Source organism: Adiantum capillus-veneris, chromosome 6 (assembly GCF_014529385.1).
Source record: "Adiantum capillus-veneris isolate H3 chromosome 6, ASM1452938v2, whole genome shotgun sequence".
Classification (NCBI taxonomy): Eukaryota; Viridiplantae; Streptophyta; class Polypodiopsida; order Polypodiales; family Pteridaceae; genus Adiantum; species Adiantum capillus-veneris.
In genome coordinates this window covers 166,909,867-166,927,851 of record NC_140936.1, presented here as the reverse complement: position 1 = coordinate 166,927,851, position 17,985 = coordinate 166,909,867, and the positions used below count along the sequence as shown (strand labels likewise).

Here is a 17,985-nt window from a genome sequence, read left to right as displayed (position 1 = left end):
TGTTGGTAGAGAAGGTTAATGAGATATTAGATGCCCTCTTGAAAACCTATGATGTGATGCTAAAAAACAACCAAACCCAAGAACACAGGTGGATGACATATACCTATGCGGAACTAGAAAAGCAAAGGTTTGAACTGTGCAAGAAAATGATTCAAACAGCCCAAGCTTTACTAGAACCACCACTTACAAAACTTGAGGATGTGATCTGTGTCATGCCTACACACGTAATCCCACCAAACCAGGAACTAAAAGAGCCAGATTCTAGTCATGAACACAGACCAAACCTCAAAGACCTAGCATTAGAACCAAGGATAGTACTGAATACCAAGGATAACTCTTCCGAGGGATTTCATCAAGCTATACCTGAGGATTGTAAAGAGATAGATGGTCTTGACGAATTGTGGAAACAAGTCAGAGAGTCCAATGAAGCCGATGACCTAAGAAGACGAGTAGACAAGATTGGTGATGAACGAGGAGTGTTTCTACCACCAATAGAGGAATTTGAAACTGGATCTCAAATGAATCTAGACGTGCGATCGTATTGGGGTGACAAAGGATCTGTACAATCTATGGATAGTCAACCCCATTCACTAAGAACACTACCGTCCTACATGGGAGAGTACGAGACCAAGTCAGATGTGGTTGCAGTCCCATCACAGAGACTGTCTCCCAACAAGGCCATCGATTCAAAGGGGCTAGTAGATATTCTATCTACCCCAGTCACCTGTACAATAATGTTAGCCGAGTTGCTCAGAATAAGACCAAACATGTGGGCTATGTGGGTAAATGTCTAGAGAAATTTGGTGTAAAAACCCCAATGACTCAAATCAAGGAAGGCATCAAAGATCTTGAAATGCCTCACCTAAATACTAGGCCAATACCATTAAACAAGGTAGGCGAGTATTATGAGGGAGAAGATGGAAATACCACCCTTCCTATGGAATTCAATGGTGTAAAAACCATGGCAATCCTTGACAGTGGAGCTGGTATGGCCATTGCAACCAAAGAGGTTTGGAAAAAATGGGGAAAACCTGCCTTGATATCCACACGAATGACCCTGCAGCTTGCAGACGGACACAAGAAAAAGCCCCTAGGACTGCTAGAAAAAGTACTTGTTACTTCTTGTGGCATTGAATATGAACACACTTTTGCTGTTGTTGACTTTGGCAAGAAGAACAACTATGACATCATTCTGGGAAGACCATTCATGCGACAATTGAAAATGGTCCAATATTGGGGTTATGACCATATATACCTGAGACATATGGAAACCATAACAAAGATAAACTTGAGGGACCATAGCTATAGGGATGGGACGAGAACACCGGTTGAGGAATTTGATTCCGCCACAATAGCAAGATCAGAACTTCCAGCTTGGTTAGGTAAGCCTAAAGAACTGTGGATGTGTGGAGCTTCACAATGTGGTAGCTTGAAACGTGAGGAATGTATCCTAGAGCGGGTTATAGAGGATAAGGACTATATCCCAGAACCATTTCCTGAAGAAGAGTTAGAGCCTTTTGGATGGGAACACATCTTGGCTACTCTGGACGTGTGCGCCGTGGAGGATGCTCCCACAATAAAGTTTTGTGATGAAAATGGCTATGATGTCGTTCCTTATTTTACAGTGAGTGTAATCCAGGAAAACGAAGAGATCCAGACATCAACAAGCTCTCGACATAAGGAGCAAACAAAGAAATGTGGAGAATCAAAAGATGAAGAAGACGACGAGTTCTATGACTCTGTAGAACACTTCGAGTTTCAAGAAGATCAACGACCCAAGAATCAATGTCATCGCTACACGAATAAAGTGCATCAAAAGTGGATTCCAAAGTCCTCGGTGAAGACACAGCCACCACAAGCATCCTCATACATGGCTCCTAATAAGGATGCAAAGACTCAACTAGGAGGAATACGACCAAAGTAACGAGCTAACGATGCTCTAATCAATGGGCTAGAAAAGTCCTCCAAGAAACTACCACCCACGAGCAAACAGATAGTAACTTTCCACTACTAGCCAAAAAATCAAGGGAAAATACAAGAATTCAACCTTGCTGAGGATAGTAGCGATAGTGATGAATCTTATGACATCCCCTATTATCAACTCAGGCCATCACTATCACCAACCCCTTCAGCAACAATAATGACAGGTCAAAAGAACAGGACAACAAGTCAAAGCCAAAAAGCTCGACAAATCTTGATACCAAAAAGCCAGATCGGCCAAAAACAGATATGGATCAAGAAGACAACGATCTCTAATGACAAATCACAAGACCCAACACCAAAACAAAAACAAGGAAAGCGTGCACGAACGGGTAAGAATATCACAAAGTCGCAAGCTTTCACAACTCAGGTTTGGGCTCCAAAGAAGTTGATTCAATCACAAAAAAGTCAGGAATTCATTTGGATTCCAAAACAACCACAGTATCAACTTTCAAAACCTAAATCCCGTCCCCAACCAAGCGTACAAGGGCCGAAGCAAAGACCACTGTCGACTCACACAACAAAAAGGTGGATCCCAAAGAAGTCTCTTCAAACACAAACGAAGCACGGGCAAGTATGGGTTGCCAAACGAGCGTCAGCAACAAAACAGCCAATAATCGCAAAGAAATGGGTCCCAAAGAAGAACAACAAAACTGCTGTCAATGCATCGCCGCTTGAATTCTTACAATTCTTCCTACGATTACAGTACAGTTAGAAGAGAGCAAGTCGCTTCAATCAAGCAACGATACCGGAGCTTCAAAGACCATTACATTGCTTAGAATAGGAAGCCTCGCCAACAAATGCCAATAAGCAAATTGCTTATACCCACATCTTGCACAACATAAATCTTTTCCATGCATTGACTGTGTATGCATAATAGGGCTACATTACAAGGCCTGCATAGGCACAACTTTTAATTGCCCAAGCACAACACATACCCTTTGCGATACCCTGTCGTAAAGGATGACTCCAAATAGGAAGGGGGGAGGCATTCTGAATGCGGACCTAATATTATGACTATTAGAGGGCAATGTTTTGTGAGATGCATTGAATTTTTGCGTTTTATTGTGATAATTTTTTGACGAAATTTAGCGTATATGCCCTCATAGTAGTGTTACAGAGGTGTATGGGGACAAAATCCATATATGAGCCCCTAGGGACATGTGTATAGTGTACATAGCATTTAAATTTCTATTTGAATGATTTTTCTTTTGTTAAGTTGTTTTAAGATTTTCTTTGTTTATTATTAAGAAAAATTTAAAAAAATCCATAATCCACATGAAGAAAACACTGACGAGAGGCCTGAGCACTACAAAGAGAAGAAGGTACAGGGAAACGATGAAACTTCACGAAGTATGTCTCAGCAGCCACTACAACAGCCGAAGAACTTGTCACAAAGTAGTGTCAACATGCAACCGACAAGTCATACAAGTCAGAGTCGAGTAGCTAAGCCACAAAATGAGTGAGGTGTTAGTCCCAAAGCTTCAAGTAATATTTTCTGTGATCTAAGCGTCTTAGCTATTCTAGGTACTGCTCAAGCTGGAAAAGTTGAGCATATTTACATTGTGTTGCTCATGCTGGTATAGGTGAGCAAAAGAGTCGAAGTCTAAGTACTTACGTCTGGTGAAGTGAAGGAGAAGGTCCAAAAGACACTCACGTACTGCGCACAGTAAGATACGAGTGGAGAAACTTCTACATCGAAAACCCTTCTTGGAAAGGTGGAAGCTATTGAAACATCTTTTGATGTCACATGTGCTACATTTATTCCTTGAAACACCCATCATCTCCTTCTTTCACATTGCATGCTTTTATTGACAAATTTCTCATATGCATATAGAGTGTCCCATAATTGGCACTTGCATCAGGCACTCTTTTCGTGTTTCACCCAAGCACTCACCTTTCATGAACATGTACTTCACGTTCAACTGCTCAACTCCAATAAGAGCGTATACCAAAGGCATTTTTTTCCCACTGGGTTTTTTCCCTTTGGTCATCCAGGTTTTAGACCCTAATCTAAAGACACCTATCACCATCCTCTTGTACATATTCCTTCTACATCAACAATAAGGAAATGCTACTCAAATCAATTGACAAATGAATTGGAGCACCAATTTCAGATCATAGCATACTTCTCCTCAATAGCGAGTCGAAGAATGGCCTACAATGACAAAGCTGCAGACAACACTAACAACATGATTGCACAGGAACAAAGAAGTCCCCAATGAAGAAGAGCAGACATAAAAGTAATCAGAGGATCTCAAAAGATGAATGGTTATGATGATAGATGTCCGCTCTAATGGATCATAGTTCATGTTGTGGTTCGACAAAGATACAAGCAGTGCAACAGATGAAGCCAAAACAATAGCAAAGTGTTGACCGCTGGGTCAACAACAAAACATAACTCAAGAACAAAGAAGTCTCAATGACAAAGAGAAGACATAAGGGTAATCAAAGGATCTCAAAATCTTTTCCTTGATAATGCGCATCGAATGCTCGGCAGAGTTTTGAACCTCAAATTAGAATAATTAAGTCCTGGATTCGGCCTGATAGACAAACTTTGCATTGGAGTGCAACTTGGCCTAAAGAAGTTAAGGGTTTAGCCATACAATTTCTACAAAATCCTTACAAAGTTGTCATTGGCTCACAAGATCAGAAAGCCAATCATTCAATTCTACAGATTGTAGAAGTTGTTTCTGAGAATTACAAATACTCCGAATTGACAGATTTGCTGGAGCAAGTGATGGATGGAGCTTTCTCTATCCATGATGATAAGAGTCAAGTTAAATGACATTGGGTTCTTTTTTAATTTAGATCTGGCAGTAGACCTATAATGACAGAAACAGATGCTGCAGCTCGGAGCGTGGATGTGAAAGACATAAAGTTCGTCATCAATTATGATTTTCCTGAATCATGTGAAGACTATGTACATCGGATTGGACGAACAAGACAAGATATTGAAAAGGCTATATGTCTATACTTTCTTTCCAACAACAAAACGACAGCAAAGACCACATCACCATCGACAATCAGGTCATGTCGGGGACGACATGAACGCGGAAGGGGGGAATGTTGACCACTGGGTCAACAACACAACATAACTCAAGTTTCGTACCAAAGTCTTATCTTTTGCGAGTTATGAAATGCTGAGGATTATGACTATAAATGTCATTTGTAATGAGTAGTTATTCTAGTTTTAGAAGCCGGGGTGCAATGGCACTTCCAGATTGTAAATACAAAGCCATTTGACCCTTTCAACCCCATTTTTGGTTAAACCTAAGGTAGCCTTATTATATAAGGTACCTAGGTCATTTTATAAAGGGGACTTTTATCATAATCAAAACTTAGCGCTCCCGTCTACTGTGTGTGAGAGAGAAAGAGAGTGAGCGTGAGCTTCATCCTCTTGCTACGCCCGGCTCGCTCAACACATTGGAGATCCGACTACACCATTGTTGTAGGCTCGAGGAGAGCTACGCGACAACGCCAAGCATTCCACGCGAGACGAAGTGCACACGCCGACGTATCTACGAGCTATTTATGGGCGTAAGTGTATCAAACGATGTCTGTTTTCTGCGTGCTAGTAGTCTATATAATCGTGGTGACATAAGCTACGTATTGGTACTCATAAATTTCAGTTTCGGGCACTTTCAAAATTCTGCTCTGTCATCCTACGCGTTTTCCGTAGATGGGTTTAGAGTGAGGGTTTTGAGTGTAGAAGCTTAGGGACATGTGTATCCTAGTGAGGGGATGGTGTTCCTTAAGTTTCGTACGAATCTGGCATGATTAGGTGAGTTACCTTCCGTATGTGTGTATGTGGCTAGGTGGTGTAGTTGAGAGCAGTGAGGTTCTTGATTGTGGTTTAGTTGGCCTTCCAGAGTGTTGTATGTGTAGGATGGTCTCAGCCTGACAAGCTAAAGAGATTTCCTCCGTGTGCCTATCGTGTCATCTGTGTCCTCGATTGACATTATGTTAATCTAGGTAGTTTTTGCAGGCACTTCATGGGTGTGTGAGTCGCTCCCGTTCAACAATGGGCCTCACTTCATAACACGATTTTAAATTTCAAATTCGTCGTTTGCTCTTGCTCTCTCTCTCTCTCTCTCTCTCTCTCTCTCTCTCTCTCTCTCTCTCCCTCTCTCTCTCTCTCTCTCTCACTAAAATCTAACCTATATCTAAAAAAAGCTAGTCTATCGAACATAAATTTAGATTTAATTTAATCTTAAACTCAAAATAAACCTAAATCTAATTTAATCTAAATCTAACGTAAATCTAACTCAAAATAAACATAAATCTAATCTAATCTAACCTAAATAAACCTAAATCTAATCTAACGTAAATCTAAATCTAACTTAATCATAAACTCAACATAAACATAAATCTAAATGTAATAAAATTTAATCTAATTTAAATTTTAACATAATCTCTTTCTCTCTTTGTTTTCTCCCCTTACCTCTCTCTTTCGTCTTCTCCCCCCCCTCTCTCTCTTTGGTTTTTTATTCTCTCTCTCTCTCTCTTTCTCTTTGTTCAATAGGTCTTGAGTTCAACTCCTCGTCGGTTAGATCCCTAAGGTCTCTTGGGATAGTTTCCTATGACTTTAAAACTCTCTTCTTCTCGGGTGTGTGTGTGTGTGTGTGGGTGTATGTGTGTGTGCCAATAAAAAGAGGAAATGGTATAACCTTTCTATCACCCAAGTGTGGTAGATTGGTTATGCCATTTCCCTCTTGAATAACAGGTCTTGAGTTCAACTCCTCGTCGGCTAGATCTTTAAGGTCTCTTGGGATAGTTTCCTACGACGTTAAAACTCTTTTCTTCTCGGGTGTGTGTGTGTAGGTGGGTGTGCGCGCCAATAAAAAGAGGAAAATGGTATAACCTTTCTATCACCCAAGTGTGATAGATTGGTTATGCCATTTCCCTCTTGAATAACAGGTCTCGAGTTCAACTCCTCGTCGGCTAGATCTTTAAGGTCTCTTTGGATAGTTTCCTACGACGTTAAAACTCTCTTCTTCTTCTTCTTCTTCTCTCTCTCTCTCTCTCTCTCTTTCCCTCTCTCGATGTGTGTGTGTGTATGCATTCTTTGTTTATGCATGTGCTCTCTCTCTCACTCTCTCTCATAAACACAATGTGTGTGTGTGTGTGTGTGTGTGAGAGAGAGAGAGAGAGAGAGAGAGGGAGAGAGAGAGAAAGAGGGGAAGGGAACATGAGAGAGAGGAGAGGGAAGGAGCATACCTGGCTCTCCTTCCTCTCCTCATGTATGTGTGTGTGTGTGTGTGTGTGTGTGGAAGAAAGAGAGAGAGAGAGGAAGAACGCGGGTTACCTCTTTGCTTGCTTGAGCGTCGAGGACTCAGATCCGAGATCTGAATTTTCGGGCGCTCTCGGTTTATTTTTTACCCCTGTCGGCGTCGCTATGGGCGTCGCTATGTTACAAATAAACTAGCGATGCCCATAGCGACGCCGTGAATTTTCACTTTTAAGCGTCGCACTGCGAGCGTCGCTAATGTGAAGTACCTCTTGTAGTGAACTTGCATGTAAACTAGATGTGAACTAACTATGTGTACTACATTATTGTGATATGAACTCGTTGTAAACTTAGTGTGAACTAAGATTGTGACGACGGGTTAGAACTACGCAATATATTGCTACCATCTTCTTCTCAACATACTGGTGGCTTTCATATTTTATTGATTTTTCGTCGAGGTACCTCTGTTCCGAGGCTTGGCATTTTAATATCTTATACATTAAAATTATCTTATATAGCATTCGAACTCAGATCTACCACAGTGAATGCTCTCCGCAGAGTTGTTGTAGACTAGAACTGTCGTGCGTGCTCAGTGCTATTCCTTGGCCTTTCAATTTATACAAAAAAAAACATAGGAACAACCTCTCATAACCATTGACCTTGTCATCTGTCGCAAGAAGTACGCTAACCGACACTGTCATCTGATGTCCAGAAGTTGCATGTGCACAAGGGAGAGAGAGAGAGAGAGAGAGAGAGAGAGAGAGAGAGAGAGAGGCGACATGGCCTCCCGAGCTGCAGAGATCCTATGCGTAGACGGGGGTGAGTTTTTTCCTTAACTTGTCTTCCAGTTGATTCAGTGTAGGATCTCGGAGAGATTTCCTCTTTCTGTAAATTTTCCAAGATCATAGGGACATGCGACATGGCTTCCCGAGGCTGCAGATAACAACAATCTTCTGCGTAGGCGAGGGTGGGTTTTTTCCTTAACTTGCCTTCCGATTGATTCAACGTAGGATCTCTGAGAGATTCACTCTTTTTGAGATTTTTCCAAGATGGTAGGGACATACTTGTGAAAATGCGTGCAACGACGTCGTGGTAAAGCAATGACCTTGGGAGGGGGAGGCGGTGAGGTCGAATGCCACCTAGCCCTTATTTTTTCCTCCAAATGAAATGGCCCACAATGAACAATCATATGGGGCCTTACATCCCCTCTATTGTTCATTGTGGGCCTTACATCCCCTCTAGAATAACGACGAGGGTGTCAATTAGAGACGTGAGTTTGGTGTGGAAGAGTTTCCAATGTCCAAAGTGCCCTCCAAAAGTTTGTGCACATTCGAGGGTCTGGTAAGTTGCATTCAGTGTGCTGCCGTCTGTGTTGTAGGCTAAGCGAAGGTAGTTGGGGAAGGGCCAGCTCGCATTGATCACTTACGCTACCACAAGCCGAGTAGGTGGCTGGCCTCTCACGCTCTCGTGCTATTTGCTTGCAACTATATTCATTCCAGCTGACGTGGCAAGTTGGCCTTGATCACTTGCCATCACATGCAGCTGACAGCCTTTCGGCTCTCGTCGTGTATGTTCCTCCCTCTGTATCGTCCACCATCATTGACCTAGGCGAGGTGCTAATTTCGTTGCCCGGGCACCAGCCTTTCCATCGAAGTGGATAGCTGCTCAACGCAGCTCTCTTCCCGGATCCACTGCTGGTGCTGCTGTGTATAATAACGAGCGTTTTACATGGAGGTGTCAGGTCAGAAATAATGCAGCAGAAAGAAGGGTTCAAAGCGCTCCTCTGCAGAAGAGAAAGCAGTACAGTGGTCAGGGAGGGAAGCTTGCAGTTTGACACAGGCAACACAGAGAATGTAGGTTTATCTGATACGAATGGGACAGCACCAACAGCGAGATCATGAATAAGAACAGCGGGGCGTTCAGTGGGGGTAGGAAGCACACCTATCATCAGGACGTTATTTGGTAGTGCACTTGACAGCTTGGAGTCCCTGCGGTCGATGAGCCTGGTGGCTGAGTGGGCGTGGAGCCTTGAGCCCTCTTCCTTTGGAAAGCTCGAGGTCGACCATCCAGCATTACTCTCGAAGTGCGCTCATTCCTTCATCATAGATCTCGAAGTCCTAACCTTACCTTTTTCTGGTGTGCCTTTTTTGAGCACACTTTTCAGCCCAGTGACTCGACAATGAGCGAGACCGAGAGGCTCGACTTGTTTGGCGATGCAATATCCGAAAAGGCTCAAAGCGGGCGCTGGATAGGAGGAAAGAGTTTGAAGTACAGAGCAGGAGCAGTATCGGATGTTGCTGACCTTTCTGACGAGGAGGAGATGACCAAGCAAGAAGCCAAACATTTCGAATTGGGAGAGCTGGGAGGAGTAATGAATGCGGATGATGGTGAGGAGAAACCATCGGAGTCCCGTCCAAGCGTCTCCCTCTACAAGCTGTTCTCCTTTGCAGACAACCTTGACTATTTGCTCATGTTCCTGGGAACCCTAGGGGCTTGTGTGCATGGTGCAGCCATACCTGTATTCTTCATCTTTTTTGGCAAGCTAATTGATGCATTTGGAGCTCATGTCTCAGACCCAAATGCGATGGCCAGGGAGGTTGCTAAGGTACTCATTCTCTCCTCCACTACTTTTTGGTCTAGTAACGTGCAGTATTGTGGACGTGTTTGGTCACATGCCTATGCCAGCTCTGAGCTTATCTCTGTCGTGAGCAATCCTGACACTTGTTGCGAACAGTGAGACCATGGTTGACGACGCTTTACATGTTTTTGGTTTGAAAGCAAAACCCTCAGCTTTGAGTTTACCTCCTGAAATTGGCATCATCCCGTGATAAAAAGGGCGTCTCAGTACAAATAATCAGTCAATATGTGTCTTCTGCTAAATTTCACATGTTTTCCTAATGAATATTTTATGAACAAGAGGTATGTGCAACTTTTGGCAATTTTCCTCCAATCTTGAAACTTATCAAATCTTGGTTTCCTGTGTGCAGTATGCTATGAATTTCCTCTATCTGGGACTTGCTGTCATGGGATCTGGCTGGTTAGGCACGTCTCTTCTTACTTCTTGTTTTCCAGTCTACGTTCACCATATTATTTTGGATGTGAGGATGTTTATATAAAACTTGCAGAGGTCTCATGCTGGATGCAGAGTGGTGAGAGGCAGTCGGGTCGCATGAGAACTAAGTATTTACAAGCTATGCTCAATCAAGATGTTGGCTACTTTGATATAGACACCAGCACCGGAGAAATTGTCAACAGCATATCAAGTGACACAGCTCTTGTACAGGATGCCATAAGTGAAAAGGTGTGCTCTAGTAATATTATCTTCTTATTTAGCTGTTGTCATCAGTTGCTAACTATTGTTTCACAGCAAATTGTATGAAAGGGTCACCCACTCACTGTGTCTGAAAACAATGCAGATGGGTCACTACCTGCATTATATGGCCAGGTTCATAGCTGGGTTTGCTGTAGGTTTTTCTTCTGTATGGCAGCTCACACTAGTCACGCTGGCTGTTGTTCCTCTAATTGCTGCCGCAAGTGGAACCTATGCTGCAATTATGATTGGTCTAACTGGAAAGAGCCAGAAGGCTTATGCAGAGGCAGGAAAAATAGCTGAAGAGGTAATACTGTTCTGTATAGTCTCTAGTTTGCATACCTTTGTTATAATCTTATTTCAGTTTGAAGCATCAATAGATGGGAGGCTTCTTACACAGTGAAAGGAATGTCATGGAGGTTGTTGACTCATGATATGTATTTCACGGATAAAGCACTTTGGCAGATTAGGCTGATATTATTTACCTATGTCAAAGGTTAAAACACTTGAGCACTGATTGAGAAGAATGTTGTACAAACTTTTGAATCCAATCTCATAGTTTGTGAATGGGTCCCTTTATTGAAGAGCCTCATGACTTCCTTTCAGCTTGTTGTTTTAAAAAGACTGGTGTTATTGTGTAAATGGTCCCTTCATACAGGGCCTAGGACTTTCTAGTTTTTTGTTTTAAAATACCAACGGGAGTCTTCACCTTGTTTTTGTTAGTTGATGCACATAAGATATTGGATCCTTCTTGCACATTTGAAGGGACTTCATAGAGGCTATTGATTCATGTTATGGTGGTTAGTTGGCTGCATACTTCTTTAGAAGGCTTAAATAGGAAAATTAAAAGTTGGGGCTGACATTCCCAGCCTAGTGGTATGGGGTCCTCTGATGCAAGTCAACATCGTACTGTAGACGGGGGGACGGTAGTAGGTAACCAAAGATCTACCTCGATGTACTGGGCCCTGGCGCAATGCTTTTGGGAATGCACCTTACTTGGACCGTCTTTTGCAATGTATGACAAATGGTCTCACAGTCCTTTCCAGTATTTTTGCATGAAGTTCTAAAGTAGAATTGTCAATGTCGTCACATGTTGCCTGTGTGGCCACTGCAGAGTTGCTGTGGATTTTCCTATCCCGGATTCCCAAACTTAGGCCTTGTCTAGCTGAGAGTGCACATTGATCTTGTGCTGAAGATAGTTAGCTCATGGAATCTGGCAGTGGGCATGGCTCAATTTCTCTAAGAAAAGTATTTGTCTTCAGCTGATGAAGAGCCTAGATAACACTTCATGTCCGGTTTGAGAGTAGTGCTATGCTAAAGAGGTATTTTCTAGAGAGTCCAATTCTCGTATTCTCATTTCTTCCAGATTGTATACTTTATTTAAAGTAGACATCTGTGCGCCGTTCTGAAGCTACAAGAAGGACAGGAGTTACCATACCTTATCAATAACTAGTACACAGAAATGAGATATTTTGTGTAGGAAAATTGTTGAATTACTATGTGGTTATACATTGAGTTGGTGTTTTTGTGGGTCTTTGCTTTGCTGCCTCAAGTATACGCTGTGCTGCTTTCTATCAGTACTTTTGACAGTAGCTGCTTTTGATCGTGAGGTTTTCTTTTTCCTCTTTTCAGCAGATTCAATATCTCATGTTATGTAGCTCTGCATGAAAGTTTAGCAAGCTGTTTGTAAATAACCTCGTTTCCTGTTGTTTTCAGGCAATAGCTCAAATACGCACTGTCTATTCATTTGTTGGGGAGAAGAAGACCTTGGCCAGCTACAGAGAAGCTCTTGAAAAATCCTATGAGCTTGGTAAACAAGGTGGAATGGCAAAGGGCTTGGGTGTGGGTTGCACTTATGGGCTGCTTTTCGGGGCATGGGCTCTGCTACTTTGGTATGCCAGCATCTTGGTTATTCACAAGGTGACAAATGGAGGCCAGGCTTTTACTACCATCTTAAACGTAATTATTAGTGGCATGTAAGTTTAGAGCTATGGAATATGTATGAATTTATGACTGAATCTTTCCATTAATGGTTTTCAAAGTCCTCTTATGCCTTTCAGCTCCCTTGGGCAGGCTGCCCCAAATTTAACGGCTTTTGGCAAAGGCAAGGCTGCTGGCTATAACATTCTGGAGATGATAAAAAGAAAACCTGCCATAAATGTGAATATGTATCAAGGGCAGATCCTTTCTCATGTTGAGGGGAATATTGAGCTTTGCAATGTCACATTTAGTTACCCTTCAAGGCAGAATGTAGTTATTTTTCAGAATTTCAGTTTGAAAATCCCAGCAGGGAAAACAGTAGCCCTAGTGGGTGGGAGTGGCTCTGGTAAAAGCACAGTAATCTCACTTATTGAACGCTTTTATGATCCCACGTCTGGTAAGTTTTAATTGCTTGAGCTCTTTAGGTGCTTCCCATGTATAGTTTGATGCATAGATCTGGGTTGAAGGTCAAAATACAGAAGCTCCCTTTAAGCGCAAACCTAGGTGTGAAATCTAAAGTATTGGTTGTTTGCTTGTTCTGTAGGCAAGGTAATCATCGACGGTCATGACATAAAGAATTTGCAATTGAAATGGCTAAGAGCTCAGATTGGGCTTGTAAATCAAGAGCCTGCGTTGTTTGCAACAAGCATTTTGGAAAATATACTCTATGGTAAAGAGGGTGCTGACATGAACATGGTTCACAAAGCTGCCAAAGCTGCAAACGCACATTCTTTTATTGAGCAGTTACCTAGTGGATATGATACTCAGGTTGGAAATTTTCTGCTCTCTCACAGTTGATTGTCTTATTTTTTGTCGTTTCATGCAATTTTCTCTTTGTGTCTGCAGGTCGGTGAAAGAGGTGTGCAATTGTCTGGAGGTCAAAAGCAGCGCATTGCTATTGCAAGGGCCATGCTTAAGAATCCTTCTATTTTATTGTTGGATGAAGCTACCAGTGCTTTGGATGCTGCTTCTGAACGATTGGTGCAGGAAGCCTTGGATCACCTCATGGTTGGAAGAACAACTGTGGTTGTTGCTCACCGCCTGTCCACCATCTGCAATGCTGACATGATTGCAGTGGTGAAACTAGGCAAGGTTGTTGAGACTGGTACCCATGACCAGCTTATGTTGAAAGGCGAACGTGGGGAATACCATAGTCTTGTTAAATTGCAAGAGACAGCTATGAATAGGCCTTGTGCTGAGGGGCAATCTTCTACTAGGCATTCCAGGTAAATCTTGAATGACAGGGGTTGTTCTTGATATGCAAAACTTTAAAATGTTTTGAGCTATTTGAACCTGTGACTTTCAATATGTTTTGACAGGAACTCTTATGCTTCCTCTCATTCCAAAAACATGAGCTTCCGCACCTCTACGAGCTTGCATTCATTTCCTGGAGAGTCAGATCTCTACCCACCGATCGACCTTGAGGATCGTTATCTTAGAAGCTCCCTTCCTGCTCCTTCAATGTGGAGGCTGCTTAAGCTGAATCTTCCTGAATGGCCCTACGGTCTTTTGGGGTCTCTTGGAGCTATCATGGCAGGAGTTGAAACTCCTCTATTTGCACTGGCAATCAGTCAGATTCTGGTTTCTTTCTATAATCCTGACATAGACCATCTAAAACATGAAGTCCGAAAGGTCGCTTTCATCTTTTCTGCTGCAACAGTCGTTACAGTGCTTATTTACGTGTTGCAGCATTATTTTTTCACCTTGGCAGGAGAACGTTTAACTGTGCGCGTGCGGGAGAGAATGTTTTCGGGTATGTTAGCTTGGCGCCTGCCACTATTAATAGGACGAGCTTTATAGTCTTGTAGATTGTGGATTGCTACAGATGAATTTAGTTTCTTGTCAGAATGATGTAGTGAAACTGATAATCATTGCTCGCAGCTATTTTGCGGAATGAGGTTGGATGGTTTGACCTGGATGAACATAACAGCAGTCTTTTAGCATCACAACTAGCAACTGATACCACCTTAGTAAGAGCTGCAGTGGCAGATCGTCTGTCCACCATAACCCAGAACATGGCACTTACAGTTACAGCATTTGCCATTGCTTTTTTCTTGGAGTGGCGGGTTACTTTGGTGATAATTGCCACTTTTCCGCTTCTTATAGGTGCTTCAGTTGGTGAGGTATTGTGAGCTAAATGCTTTACCAATTTTACAGAATGTTTCTCAATTTAAAAAATGGATCACTTGAAAATCCAAATGTTTGATTATGTGTGTGCAGCAACTATTCTTAAAAGGTTTTGGCGGAAATCTGGGAAAGGCATATGGTCGTGCAAGTATGGTTGCAGGAGAGGCAGTTGGAAATATTAGAACAGTTGCTGCGTTTTGTGCTGAAGAGAAGGTCTTGGATCTGTTTAGACGTGAACTGAATGTCCCAAGAAAGCAGCTTTGGCTTCGAGGGCAGCTTACAGGTGTAGGGTATGGAATATCACAATGTTGCATGTACTGCTCATATGGCTTGGCTCTGTGGTATGCATCGACACTTGTGAAGAAGCAAGACACGAACTTTGGAGATGTGATGAAGGCGTTCATGGTGCTTATTCTGACTGCATTTGGAGTGGCTGAAACACTGGCTATGGCCCCAGACATTGTCAAAGGTTCACAAGCTTTGAGCTCCGTTTTTGCCATTATGGATAGACGGACCGAAATTGATCCAGATGATCCAGATGCAGAAAAGGTTACAGAAGTCAAAGGAACTATTGAGCTTCGTCATATAGTGTTCAATTACCCATCGAGACCAGATGCCCATGTCTTCCAGGACCTAAGTCTTCGTGTCCATTCTGGCCGAAGTCTTGCCGTTGTTGGGCCTAGTGGGTCTGGGAAAAGCTCTGTGATAGCTCTAATTGCAAGATTTTACGATCCACAAGCAGGGGTAGTTTTTGTGGATTCCAAAGACATCAAAAAGCTCAACTTGCGATCTTTGAGGCAGCACATTGCTCTTGTGCAGCAAGAACCTGCGCTTTTTGCCACAAGCATTTATGAGAATATCAAGTATGGAGCAGGCGCTGCAACAGAAGCAGATGTTATTGAGGCAGCCAAAGCAGCAAACGCACACAATTTTATCAGTGGCCTTCCTCAGGGCTATCAAACGGATGTTGGTGAAAGGGGTTTGCAGCTCTCAGGGGGTCAAAAGCAGAGAGTGGCTATAGCGAGAGCAGTTCTGAAAGATCCATCCATTCTATTACTTGATGAAGCCACGAGTGCATTGGATGCTGAGTCTGAGAAGGTAGTGCAAGATGCATTGGACCGGTTAATGAAAGGTCGAACTACTGTGGTGGTTGCGCACCGGCTTTCAACAATTCGAGGAGCAGACTCCATAGCCGTTTTGCAAGGGGGGCAAGTTGTAGAGCATGGGAGTCACAGTCTGCTCATCAGCAAAGCGGGAGGCATGTATGCCCAACTTGTCAATCTACAGCAGCATGGTAACAGAAATCCAAGAAGAGTTTAAATTATCATAAACTTGCTCTTATTGTAAGCTGCACTCTTATTGTAAGCTGCAGTGACAAACGCAACTCCTAAACAGTAGATGCTTACATACTTGGCTTAATGAAGCTAGTGTCCGATTGTCGAATGGGTTTGATGGGATCAAGCCCTAATAGCCACAAACAGTGGTCCCATTGTTTGACTCCAAATTTTACATGGAGCACAAATGTACACCATATACATAGTTGGAGAGAGAGACAGGCCCTGTATGTGGTGCCAATTACACGGAAATTTCTGCCTAATTACACGGGAGCTGCTAACCTTGCAAATATGTCATCTCTTATTTAAATGTCTGTTGACGTCCGCTGACGTCCGCACCAGCACTAACGAATAACTTGGTCAGGGATTTCTGCACCAAAGAAGGGAGATGGCTAAATGTGTATCAGAGAGAGAGAGAGAGAGAGAGAGAGGGAGAGAGACTCTAAGGCGTAGGAGCAATGAGATATGTGCAGCTGATTTCGCGGAATAATCAATCGCCGTGCACTCCAATGACTGCACACCAAGTCAACGTAAGTAATAAACTAACAGTGGATGTGCTATAACCATTGGACGATGGCTTGCTGACTCCGCAATCTCTGCAGCTAAACCACTGCTTCCGACATCTGATTATATGTAATTACCCTAACGCTAGCCTTGAGTTGCCAGCAATCATTGGCAATGATTGGAGGAAGCAGTCGCATGCTGAGGTGGACACCTATTATTGGTCAATTGTACCTTAGATTTTGAGCACTAAGATGTCGTGCATCCAACCGCCCTCCACTCTGATTTTGTCCAACAATGGTTGCGAGATGGATGGCCAGGATGGCTTGCCCTTGATCAGCGACCTTGATTGTGTTTGTGTGTGTGTGTGTGTGTGAGTGAGAGAGAGAGAGAGAGGGAGAGAGCTTCTAAGCGTATTGTCTTTCTAAGGACATTGTTTGTTAGGAGCAAAACTAAGTGTTTCGTTAGTTGCATTTGTATTGAATTGAAGTGAGTTTGACGGTAAGAGTAAACAACACCGTAGAAGAGAAAGGTGTGTGTGTGTGTGTGAGAGAGAGAGAGAGAGAGAGAGAGAGAGAGAGAGAGAGAGAGAAATTGATTGTGCTTTGTTTTTCCCAAATCCTATTACCTTAAGTTGCACAAGACCAGTTGCACATGGTCTTGTGTTGACAAAGCCATGATCTTCATGTCCCAATTTTGACGTGTTTAGCTTTTGGATTGTATAAATTCTTTGATTCAATTTCTCTTTCTTTATGCGCATTCTTATCATTTATGTAAGTGTCGTTTGAAGATTCAACAAGAGTATATATCTTTGGAGAAAATAAGAGAGGGAAAGAGAGAGAGCGCGAGCGCTTGCTTGTTACTTTTCACCAAAGTAAGTTTTGTCGTTTCTTAATTGGTACTTGGTACCGTCTCTAATACATTAAATCATATTGCCTTGGAACAATAAGAAGGGTTAGAATTTACATACATTGATGATATGGATCACTTGAAATATATTCACTTGTAGATGTTCTCTTTTTACGTTTGGAAAAAAACAAAGAAGAAAACATGCAAGGCATGCAAGGAGTTTGCACAGTCCTCTCCAAATTTTATAGTACAAGGGATTGTGCCATTCTTACGTCAGCGTGCAATTTTCAGTGTGTTCCGTTCACTGCGTCATTAATGATGATTATAGTATTCAGAGTAATTTACGTATTTTGTTTTGACATTCATTTGTTGATTGTCGTAACGAACACGATGATGCCTAAAGCATTGTGAATGAGTTGCCGACATGATGCTTGTCTGTTTCTATTGGTATATCTTGCAATTTCATTGTGGATTCTCATTTGTGTGAAAGCGTTGTGCAAGGCCACATACTTTCAAAGAGTTGAGAGGATTGGAGGAAGTGTTTGGAGAGAGACGTTTCCTTCATCTAACCCAGAACTTCGTCGGAAACCAAGACCATCCACCATAGAATTATAGTGCTCTAGGATAGGTTCGAAGTTATGGTCTCTCACCTGCATAAGCCAAGGAGAAGTTAC

General features: G+C 42.6%; 1 protein-coding gene across 3 annotated transcripts; it reads left to right on the top strand.

The window, feature by feature from the left end:
• The first annotated feature begins 8,787 nt into the window (after positions 1 to 8,787).
• LOC147456669 (ABC transporter B family member 19-like) lies at positions 8,788 to 16,234 on the top strand. 3 transcript variants are annotated; one of them, XM_086515098.1, is made up of 12 exons: positions 8,788 to 9,267; positions 9,375 to 9,815; positions 10,198 to 10,252; positions 10,336 to 10,511; positions 10,627 to 10,827; positions 12,237 to 12,496; positions 12,581 to 12,897; positions 13,045 to 13,268; positions 13,347 to 13,726; positions 13,820 to 14,253; positions 14,382 to 14,623; positions 14,721 to 16,234. In XM_086515098.1, the coding sequence occupies exons 1-12, from the start codon at positions 9,208 to 9,210 to the stop codon at positions 15,945 to 15,947; spliced, it is 4,017 nt and encodes a 1,338-aa protein (XP_086371224.1). In that variant the 5' UTR covers positions 8,788 to 9,207; the 3' UTR covers positions 15,948 to 16,234. The 3 variants fall into 3 exon arrangements, with proteins under 3 accessions (XP_086371224.1, XP_086371221.1, XP_086371223.1); XM_086515095.1 differs by having other exon boundaries at positions 9,247 to 9,815; XM_086515097.1 differs by lacking the exons at positions 8,788 to 9,267; positions 9,375 to 9,815 and having other exon boundaries at positions 10,356 to 10,511.
• The last annotated feature ends 1,751 nt before the right edge of the window (positions 16,235 to 17,985 follow it).